Below are 11,244 nucleotides of genomic sequence, written 5' to 3'. Positions count from 1 at the left end.
ACGCTCTTTAGTCAGGTCAGCGCTCGGTGGCTCTTCATCCACGCTCAGCTACCAGACAAGAGACTTGTCCTTGAGAGTGGCATTTAAAATAAATTATAAGACAGCTCAACAGGACAAAAATGAAACTTATTTTAAAGCTGCATCATTAATTATTCTTTTCTCATATTATTTCTCTTCTTCTATCACCAAGCAACTCTCTTGCCTACTTTCAAAACAATTATTTACACTTCAAACCTCTCTATACAATAAACACAGCATGCCCGTATCTTGCAAAACTAGGATGTATATATAATTGCAGTGAAATATGGAAAAGCCAAAAGCTTTTATTATGCCTTTTTAAGTAACCATTACATATTATGTGAAGTTATTGAGTTAACATATGATGATGCATCTCCAGAAGGCATGAAATATCAGCAGAGATCTCTAAGAAAATTAAATTTTCTATTTCCTAACTGGTCTCATGTCAGCTGCTGGGGAAAGAAATGCCAAATGTTGGCAGCTTCTGGTGAAAGCAGCTGTTCTGTTCCCTCTTAGTTGGCGCATACGTTGTCACCTATCTGTAATCTGCAAAGGGAGATCCATCAGGATTTTTGTATGTTCACCTACCGCATCTGATGGGACCATCCTGGCATAAGGATGTGTCCACCTGTGGAGTTACCCCCCAGCAACTTTTCTTCATTAACACCATATGTGAACCCACACATTCTGAAACAGCTCTTTCAGACATGGTGCTACTCCAAAGCTAAGGGAGGATACCACCACCGGTAAACATCTTGCTAGAAATGCGATTCGGATGTTGGGTCTCCTCCGTTCGTGATAGCCTGGTCACTTATTTCATCCTGGGGTGCCGGCAGCGCAGTCTTTGTGAGAGGTGTCTCAGTCTTGAAGAGAGAATCCATCTTTATCTGGGGTTTTATGTTGAAGGACTTCTGGAAGGATTCTGATGTAAAGTAGTAGATGAACGGGTCAAAGCAGCAGTTTGTTGTTGCAATGCACAACGTGATTGGGTACATTGTCCTCGCAAACCTCTCCAAGGAGCAGTTTGCTATTGTTTGGGACCGCACGAGAGCATACAAGAAGAGTATGGAGTTGTAAGGCACAAAGCACACGACAAAAATGGCCACGTGCACGATGATCATTTTCAACACCTTCTCTTTGTTTGTCCCAATCTGAGACAAGGTGGCAGGTTTCCGGAGGGTCCTGAGGACTAAAGAAGAGCACGTAAGGTTGAGTAGCAAAGGAATAATGAATCCTACCACTTCAATAAATATAGTGATCTTAGACAGATAGGTTTTCCAGATACGTTTGGAAAAACCTTCAAAACAGGTTGTGCTGGTGTTGGAAACGTTGGTTGTGGAGAACAGTGAGGCTGAAATTCCACCGCTGAGGACCAGTATCCAAACACCAGCACAGACTATGGCAGAATTTCTCCTGGTCCTGATGGTGCGAGATCGGAATGGGTAGACAATAGCAAGGAAACGGTCAACGCTGATGCAGGTGAGGAACAGCATACTCCCGTAGATGTTGGTGAGGAATGCGGTACCAGAAATCTTGCACAGGCTGTCTCCAAACGGCCAGTGCCTGTTGAAATTATAAAATATTTTAAAGGGCAAAGTGAACACAAAAAGCAAATCTGAAACAGCCAGGTTGGTCATGAAGATGGCCGTTTCGCTTCGCATTTTCATCCGAAAGCAGAAAACAAAGAGGGAGGCGCAGTTAGTGATCAGACCAAGGATGAAGACCACGCTGTACACGGCTCCGTACAGGTTGTACTTAAAGGAATCATCTGTCAAACAGGTATGATTGTTGCTGTGGTTTCCCATGCCAAGTTTGTGATGTGCTTCCCAAGAACTTCAAAGTCTACTGCAGTAACATCCATAAAATAAGGCAGCGATCTCTCCTCTTCCTGAAGAAACGCATTCCAGGAAGGTTGCTCGACGCCTCGCTACCACGTCTCCATCACGAATCCTTTCATCCTAAAGGAGAGAGAAACAGAGACTGTCAGTCCTGCAACCTGCCATCGCCCAAAGGGGCTGTGCAGGAGAGCGCACACTCGCCTTGCCAAAGTCCCTATAAGAGTGGAATTCATAAAGACTCCTAAATACTTTCCAAGGAAGTCATTATAAATTCCACTCTTATTGGGACTTCTCAAAGTCAAACGCAGCAGTTAGTGTACCAGGCCTCTCCTCTCCTTCCCCCATCACTCCCCTGCCCTCCTGTTGGGAGAAGAGTGATCGCCAGTTCCAGCTTTCTCCTTTTCTTTAAAATCTGAGGTGGAATTGGCCTGGTGTGTTGAATTCAACCAAACCACGGACCCACCATATTGCTCAGGTGTAGAATCAGTGTGACGAGAGGAGAAAAGCTGAAAGCTTGTGTTTACTTCTAACTCTGCAGCACTCAAGGTTCTGTGGGTTTTCAAAAATAAAAAAATCAATGTTAGCAAAGTGCTGCTTTCATTTTTTTTTTCCCTTCTTGAAAATAGGTGCATCCTTACTCATGTTTTTCAATTCAGAGAGCTTTAGAGATGAGTGCTGTTGAAGCAAGGATGCTGTTTGCTGGAAATAAGTGCTTCTGAACTGGCTTGTTCTCCTGCTGCTATTTCAAGTACTGTTTGTAGAGCCTGTGAGGATGAGGAGTGGAAAATCTCCCTCCCTGGAGCGAGGAGGGTTTGTGGGTTAGAACACAGGCAGGGCAGTTGGTCCATCTTAGAAATGTGGAGCAAAGTTGGATAACTAAGGGAAAGACCTTTGCCTTGTAAACTAGAGCAAACCACATACAACACAGAGTACGTCATCACCTTGTAATCTAAGAAATGTCGTAGGAGCTACAACTGGGGAGTAATTCAGAGAGATTAAACCCTTAGGGAAAGCAGGACCCTTCCCAGAAAGTGATCCTCTGACACCGTATTTCACCAGCAAACATGTGACTGAGCCAGCCTGGGTTAGAGGTTGAACTGGCAACACATAAACAAATAATCTGGGCAAGAAATCACAAAGTCAGGACAATCTGGGATGCAAATGATGGGAAATGTTTGATTTTGGTATGTTTTCTTACTGGAAAAGCTCACGCTGACAATTGCTCTTGCAGGCAGTGGGCTGGTAAAATGGCAAGTGTTGAGAAAGACGTAACAGCCGTGGCTTGGCCAGCTGAAGGTGCAGGTTTTGCCCTCACCCGGAGTGCCTGCGCAGCTTCAGGCTCTCCAGAATGCAGCGCGGTGACCTGGAGAGCAGGCGGCACCTTGCCTCCGCGCCTTGGAGCGTAGGTGGATGCAAAGCCAGGCAGCAGGGAGGGAGGGACCCCGCATCTCCCTTCTCAAAGGTGACTTTCAAGTGACTTGAACCTTTGGACATCCAAAACGATGACCTGGAACTGCCTCTCCTGTCCGGGAGGGTTCTGCTCTCTGCAGGCCAGGGCAGTGCCAGTGCTGGGGTGGTGATGTAGCGCTTTTCCTGGTTTGTGTGCCTTGTGCTACCGGAATTCCCAGTGAATTTTGTGGGTGGTTTTCCCTGTGAATTTTGTAGGAGGTTTGGTACATGCTCTTCACCCAATTTAGTAACTTTTTCCTTCATTTTAGTTGCTTTTTGAACTACACATTTGCAATGACATCCTGCGTTAGCGAATGTTCGGAGCGTGCCCTCATCTGATTGATGCGGTTTGTGTGCCGCTGACAGAGGAGTCGAACCCCACACTGGGCTTTCCCTGCAGCACTTGTACGCAGGTACTTCATTATGTGACTGCGCAGGGCTCTGGGGACAGACGGGCAGAGGAGGGACCGGGCGAGCAGGGGAGCAAAATGTTCCTTGCAGCCCTTTATGCTTCTGCACTCCGTGTTTTCCCTGCTAAATTAGTGAACTTTATGAAATGGCCCAAAAAAGATACCAAACATTTAAATTTATGAACAGCAGCAAAATCTCAAAAGTACCTTTTCTTTGAGTTACATGGTAATCTACGTAAACAATGGCCTCAGCTGCAAGTGGAAATGTCTTTAAACAAGGACTTGGTTGAATTCAAAAGCGCCGTTGAGCTATAGGGGGATAACTGTGCCTCTGAGCTAACCCTCAGCCTAACACCGTAAATCCATGGCTCGTAATTCCCTTTCAGTAAAGAAAGAGACGGTGTGTTATCTCCATCAGGAGAGCGATGGAGTGATTTAACCTCTGCAAGTAGACCCTGTCCTTCTACACAGCATGAAACCCAGGAGTGCCTGGCTCTCCCAGTCTGCGCTTCACGACTGGCTCCTAACTGGGGAGTTTTGAGTGGGACTGGGAGTGCTTTGGAACCTCGCCCAGCCCCATGCCAGGGCGGTCGGTGGAAACGCTGCTCTCCGCTCCGCACACACAGCCCAGGGCTTTGGCTGTGCCTCAAACCACCCTGATGTGGTGGGTTTGAAAGGCGGCTTTGAAACGCTCACCTTTCCCGCTGACAGCCAGGGCAGTGGCCAGCAGCCTGACCCACACGCTCGATACACGGGAGAAAAGATGCTCGATGGCTTGATGCGCTTTCCCCTGCTCTGCATCAGCCAGCCACAAGGGCCCATACCGGTTTTTCTGGTGGATGAGTCCGTGGGAATTGCCTACCAGCAATTGTTCAGCGAAATTTTCGTCTTTGCAGGCCGTTGGTGGTTACCTATCTACCCCCGAGGTGTTTAAACAAGCTGCTTTGAAACAGCCGTGTGCTTTAAATTCTGCAGCGTGAGCCTACAGATTTAGTGTTCTGGGTGTAAAAGTCACTCTCCTTTTGCCTTAAGGATTAAAGCAGTGGGATACTCTTCATGTACCCCATGTTCATCACTGCTATCACCTTGCTAGGAAAAAAAAACCCTAACAATCCATTTCAAAATGCTGTATTTAGTGACTCTAAAGCTGACGGGGTTTGCTCCCATTTGCCTTCTATTGTCGAGAGATGCCCTGTCTACCGCAAAGGAAAAGCTCTGCGTACCGCTTCCCACGGTGCACGAGTATCCTGTTTACAGCTCTCTTATTTCCTCCTCCTGGCACCCCAAGAAACCTTCCCAAGCGCCAGCCTGCAGCTGAGCCGTTCGCTGGCACGGCAGATCGCTGCAGGTGAAGAGCACCCTCTCGGATCGGGTTCTGTCACCCTGCTGAGCCCATTCTTGCCACTGCAGACACACCCCACTCCCCACAAGCCTGTCAAACTGAGGTCAGAAATAAGCGTGACATTTTTTGCATCTTCACCTTTTCTTTTTCTCATGCGAGATGTGAGTTTATCAGCCTGTGCACACAGGACATCCTGCTGCGTTCATTCAAGCGCCTAGACGCTGCAAAGCCGTTTCTTGCCAGACCTGGTGCAGACCGAACGCACAAACCTTTCTGACCTGAGGGATCTCTTTCTAGCTCACCGCTACGTGTACTCAGGTCACCTCTAAATCCTGTGAGACAGAGGTTCTGTTGGGGCAGAAGCCAAACCCTGCCGGATCAAAGGGTGGAGGTCCTGGCTTTTCCCAGAAATGTCTCTAGGTTGTGGCAGCACTTGTCGTGTTTTGCTACGGTCTCAGACCCTGACCTTGGAAATAAATCAGTATTTTCCTTGGGCACAGCACGCGCTTTATGCTTTCTCTGACAAGAAGCACATTCATCAGCAGGTTTTCACTTCCCCTTTACTCACCCGGTCGGTACAACGACTGTATGCTGTGTAACTCGCTCCCACCGCCGAGCCCAGGGTTACAGCTTTACAACCACAAACTCCACCATTGCTTCAGGTTCTCGGCTTTTATCTCCCTGCTTCATTCCACTTGAAGCAGAAGGCTCAGAAAAGGGGATTTTTGGCGGGGGTTGGTTGGGGTTTTGGAAGATTTTAGATGATAATTCTGTAGGACTTGGCCTCTGCCAGACGAAGTGCTGTAGGTGAGGTGAGATACAGAGTGACTGCTTGAACGTGGACTTAAAAATAAACCAAAACCCCTTTCTACCCGAAATCGTAAACATGTCTGATAATTCTGTGGCAGTGCTCATGCGGAATCATACCACCACCAAACTGTGGCTGCTAACGGCTTACAAGCGTTCTCTTCAAAACTACGACACGTGAATTCAAAGACAGCAGAGCAGCAACAGAAAACGCAACAAGAGCGGCTCGCCGCTGAGCTCCTGCTGCTCTGCCACCCTCGCAGCGGGGTCTCCACTTGTACTTTCTCTTTTCTATAAAAGTTTCACTAGTTATTTTTGGTTGCAAAGAATTTTGAGACCGTTAACTGAGTGTAGGTACAAGAACAAACCTGTAGTTTGGGGGAATCTGGTTGCTTTTCCCTCCTGAAGGCTGGCAGCTGCACAGTGATGGTGGCCCCGTTTTCCCAGTGCCACCCCCAGCCCATGCGGCTGGACCTGCTGCTGCCTCTGCAGGGAAAGGGCTGGGCATGGGAAATGACTTGGGCCACCGAGTTTGGGGTGGACTTTTACACCGAGCAGCTCGCTGTGAGGCCTCCACCCTCCCCAGAGCAGTGTCACTGTGACCTTCGCCTAGGTCTCCTCCCTGGTGCGGTAGGAGAAGGGTGGGATGAGGCTGTGGGACACGAAGCAGCCGCCTGTACACAAAGCAGTATCAGCTGTACGGAGCGACGGAAAGTAGAACCGCTTTAATCTCGGTCACTGACTAATCCAAAGTGATGTGTGGGGAACCGTAGGAAAGAAGTAGACAGAAGGGTGGCTTTGAAGTCCAGCAAAGGTTTCTGTAGCTTCAAAGGGCCATTCTTCCCTGGGCTTTATCAGAGCGGTATGGAGGGCGAAAGGGGACGTTTTCTGATGATTAGCACGAAAGACAAGGCGGGGAGGCTCTTATTCACGGCTTTGACACTTATTGTGCAAGGGTTTCCCATGCCAGCCAGACCTGCATTCCCCAGCATTTGCTGTGCCTGTAATAACATCTCCTGCACCTGGTGGGAAGGTGAAATCCTGAGTGTCTCATGATGCTTTTAGTCAGGTTTCACCGTCCGCTTTTCAAATCCTCTTTAATAGGAGAAAAAACATGGGAGCCCATGAGGCATGTCCCTTTGCTCAGCCACGAGTGATCCAGAGGACTGGCCCCTCCATTCCTCCCTGCCCGGAGTGGCTTTGGCTCCCCAGGAACTTCACAGATCCTCCAAGTTCAACAGCTACTTTCTGTCACCTGGAAGTTAGCAAACAAATTGCAGTGGGACCCCAGTTTTACTCTCCTCCAAGGTGGAGCAGGAGAGTGGAAACCTGAGCCCATCAGACCTCATCCTAAAGGTGCTCTCCCTTCTCCGTTTGGTTGGTCAGCAGCACCGTTGTCTCCTCATTGTCCTCTGAGACTTACAAAGCATTTCCTGCTGGTGGTGACTTCTCTGAGCTGTATCTGGTTTGTATTGAGCTAATTAAAATGTTTCCTTCTGAAGAGAATAGTGAACTGACTTACCCCACTTCAGACACTGATCCTCAGGGCATGACTCTCTTTTTGTTTTCACTGAGAATGTCTCTCTCCATTTACATCACCCCTTTAACCCTTGACGTGCTTCGCCTTTCCCCATCCCTTAGGGCTCTCAGAGGCCCTGGTGCATGGCCCAGACAGAGATGCCACAACTCACCCCAAACCTCCCCAGCAAAGTCTGCATTATTGTACTCCTGTCAGAGGATGGTTCAGCTGGCACAGGAACCTCAGTGAGGGGATGGAGGACTGCGGGAATACTGCTTTTTTTAAGTTGGCTTTTTAACAGCCTTGCTAGATTGAATAGAGATCCGGGTAAGAGAAGATTTAAATGCAAAGAAAACCCTGATGAGCTGCTGAAAAGCAGCGTTTGACCAGGTTGTTTCCAGTCAGGGGCAGAAGCTGCTGGTGGAGGTAGTCGTGTCTTTGATGTACTCCTGTTTATTTACAAAGCGTGGTTAAGAAAAAAAATAAAGAAATAAGCGAGTCCTGTTTCCCTGCACCACTGGGGACTCCAACAACAGGAGCGGGTTTATTTGCTTACAGTCCCAAACTGCTCTCCAGTCCGTGTCCTGCCCAACAAGCTCCCTTTCTTTGCTTCCTGACACAATTTCCAGAGGTTCCTTGGTGACTGCTTGGCTATATGGCTCCCTGTTGCCTTTACTTGGCTCCTTGTGAGGCGCCTGCAGCTGCGTGAAGCCCCTTTTCACCCCAGCCTTGTTTCACCGCTCTCACTGCAAGGTGGTTCCTCTGCAGCCCCTTTGCTGGAGGAGAAGAGCTGAGCTCTCACCTTTGTTTATCCCAAAATTATAGGCTTTTTCTCTCTCTCTTGCATACTTCAGCACCAACAAGCTTCCATCCAGCCGGCAGCACTGCAGCTCAGACGCCTTTTGCGAGCTCAGCTGGGTGCGAGGAGGAGCAGCTGCTTTCCTTGGGGGCGCTGAGCAGGCCAGGGGTGCTCAGGACCTGGCAGCATCTGTGCCCTGCGTTCGGGTGCTGCAGAGAGCTGATGAAACAGGACTCTGCCTTCCCAGATTGTGTTGTTCTGGGGGGAAAGGGGGAAGTTTGAGCAGTACGGACTGGGTGGGGATCGCCAGCCGTGGTTTCACTTGCTCCAGTGGCCTGAGCCACCTCCTCTCTGGGGAAAACCACAGAGGTCTGGTCAAATACTCGGTGGTGTCTAACGAAAGGATGTGTCAGGAGGCACAGCACACAGCTACGCCATTTTTCAGCGAGAACCACAAAGGGTAAATTGGCACCAACGCATTAAAATACATAAGAAATTACTTCACGATGCAAAGATACCACATCCCAGCCAGCGAGTGATGTTTCCGTAGATAAGTTTCTTAGCAATCAGGTTTCTAATAATGAGATAAGAGCAATGATATTTTGGCACAGTTATCAGGGATGCTGCTTTACTGCTAAATATGGTAATTTCCATTTACCATGTTAAAGTAAATGCATGCTGAGCTGGAAGACGGTGCATTATCTGCAAGTGGGAATATTATTGGATGAAAACAAGAGCTTCCATTGTGGCTGGCTATTTACAGACATAATAGGTGCTCAAAACATTATGAGGTCGTATTATGTACAGGGAAAGCAGCCTCCTCTGGTGCTAGAGAGCATCTTTGTCTGGGGGCTGAGGGACTGGTGAGTGTCCCTCAATTTCACTCGCCAAGATAAAGAGACTTTCCTTTTTCTCCAAAACCAAACTGTTACAAATAATTCAGAAAAGTTTCCTTGCAGCTGGGTTCAGCTCAGGCTAGTTTGGCTCCAAAGCAGTGTAGATCTTTACCCCCTTTTATGGGACTGAACGGAGAAGATGGTGCAGTAGAGGAAGTCTCGCAGAGCCACTGTCTGTCCTGGTGCACAAAGAGCTCCTCTTTTCAAGGAGAGAATTTGCCTTTTGTGAAAGGTGGTGGCTCCCCTTCCCGGAGACTAAATCGGATCCTTATTTACGGAGGAGGAGGAGCAGAGTTGACCTAGAAAGACCTACTGAGTCTGGACATGTGCTCCCGGAGCCATCCTCATCCACCCAGCCTGCAGACTGGACGGCTCACCAGCTCTCCTTCGTGAGCCTGGAGCTCCCTATGAGCTATCAGGCTGGGACCACCACATCATCTGTGGTGGCCAGTGACACCCAGACAATGGTAACTAGAGCCCCAGTATTCAACTCGCTTTCAGCAGCGTTAGCTGCAGCCCCAACAGATGCATCACAAGCGTTGGCATAAATGTGTACAGCTGTGGGTGCCAAGGCAGCAGCACCACTGCCGGGTGCCTCGTTGCTTTGCCACAGCCTGCTGTCCCAGGGAGTAATCTGCTCTCGCCCTTTGTTCCAGAAGTAGCGGCGTGCCTTTTCCCCAGGATCTGGCCCAAGGTTAAAACGCTTTAACTCCTGCTGTTGTGCTCCAGCCACAAGGCCTGCAGCAGGCTGGAGCAGGGCAACCATCTTAGAGCATCCTGGCCATGGCCCCGCGCCTGGGCACAGTCCCTGGTTCGGTCGCTGCTGCTCAGGGAGGTGCAGGTCCCTCACTTTCTGCCTCCATACGCTGAAGGAAAGCCAACAGTTCGCTCAGGCCCCACTTGCATCTGTGCAGAGCTGAGCTCCTCACTCCAGAATGTGAAAGACACTGATTTTTATCAACTGACCTAACCCCAGCTAAGGAGGAGTCTCATTTACAGCCTCAAAAGGATTAAAGCGAAATGTATTCTCAGCCTCCCCCCTCCCTCCCCTCCTCCCTCCCGTGTTTTTCAGGACTCTCTTTACAATTCAGAGGCTCTGAGCCCCTAAAGCCAGGGTTAGTTTCCTGTTTTATTTTGGCTTTCAGACTGCTAGGAAGGAAAGAAGATGGGAAAGAGGGGGGAATGTCCTTACCAACGACCTGTGAACTTTGCACTTCCCAGCCCCTGGGCTTTACTGGTCTGTTCGTACAGGGGAGCAATATCAAACCACACAATCGTCTCCTCTCAAACAAAGATTAAGGACCGTCATTCAAACCACCAAACTTCTCTTGCAGCCAGCTTACGTGGAGTTAAATCCGATTTCTTCCAAGCAGCTGCATCTTTAGATGAAGTGTGTGGTTTCATCATTCATTTTACCTCTGACACCAGTTTTTCTATCTGCTCTATGCGGATTTTTCTCGTGGAATTTTGCCACTGAGCTTAAAAGGAGCAGATTTTAGCCATGAGTGAAAGCCAAAGTGATAAATAAAATGTTTAAGTTTTGCAGTATAAAATATATAACTTATTCCCTAATTTTTAGTATAAGTTTTGGAACCAGGTCTCGCATTACATGAAGCTGAAAGCAGGTACCGTTTTAAGCTGAAAGTCTACGTTTATGCCACATTTATATACTACCCTTTCTTAAGCTTACATGAGAATGTGTTTATGATACTGACTTTAAGTGCAAAAAAATAAAAAAGCCTTAACCAAGGGATATTTTTCACAAATCTGACACAAACAACAGGGACAGAAAAGTCCCGAACTTGCCAGCGGCGGTGCCACAGGCAGAATTAGGACGGGAGTTTTAACTCCACTGCCACAGTCTGGAGGAGCAGCTCCCGGAGGAACTGCTTTCCAAAACCTTGGAGATCCTCCTTCACACAGAACCGTCGGCCTCCTCCGTCCCAGCCGTGGCATAGCTCAAGGACGAGGAACGGGGTCTGCCCGGAGAGCAAGACCATCGCTCCGCTCCCCTGAAACAGCCCCCCCCGGCCAGTGCCATCCCCGGCTCTGCCCGAGGCTGCAGACGCCCCGCAGCCCCCTGCCAGAGCTGGCGCGGAGCCTGGAGGCTCCTCTGCTGAGCTCGAAAGGGAGGAAAGAAGGACTTACCGCGGCAGAGCGGCCGGG

At 48.9% G+C, this 11,244-nt stretch overlaps 1 protein-coding gene across 1 annotated transcript; it reads right to left on the bottom strand.

Moving 5' to 3' along the window:
- Positions 1-776: 776 nt before the first annotated feature.
- On the bottom strand, positions 777-1,976 carry LPAR4 (lysophosphatidic acid receptor 4). The gene has a single exon (XM_010134625.1). The coding sequence runs from the start codon at positions 1,821-1,823 to the stop codon at positions 777-779; it is 1,047 nt and encodes a 348-aa protein (XP_010132927.1). The 5' UTR covers positions 1,824-1,976.
- Between the last annotated feature and the right edge of the window lie 9,268 nt (positions 1,977-11,244).

Source organism: Buceros rhinoceros, unplaced genomic scaffold, assembly GCF_000710305.1.
Source record: "Buceros rhinoceros silvestris isolate BGI_N320 unplaced genomic scaffold, ASM71030v1 scaffold15574, whole genome shotgun sequence".
Classification (NCBI taxonomy): domain Eukaryota; kingdom Metazoa; phylum Chordata; class Aves; order Bucerotiformes; family Bucerotidae; genus Buceros; species Buceros rhinoceros.
The sequence above is the reverse complement of the archived record's forward strand: the minus strand, read 5'-3'. Positions and strand labels throughout refer to the sequence as shown.

Coding starts and splice junctions, on each gene's coding strand:
- LPAR4 (XM_010134625.1), bottom strand. CDS start 1,823: ATGGGAAACCACAGCAACAATCATACCTGTTTGACAGATGATTCCTTT.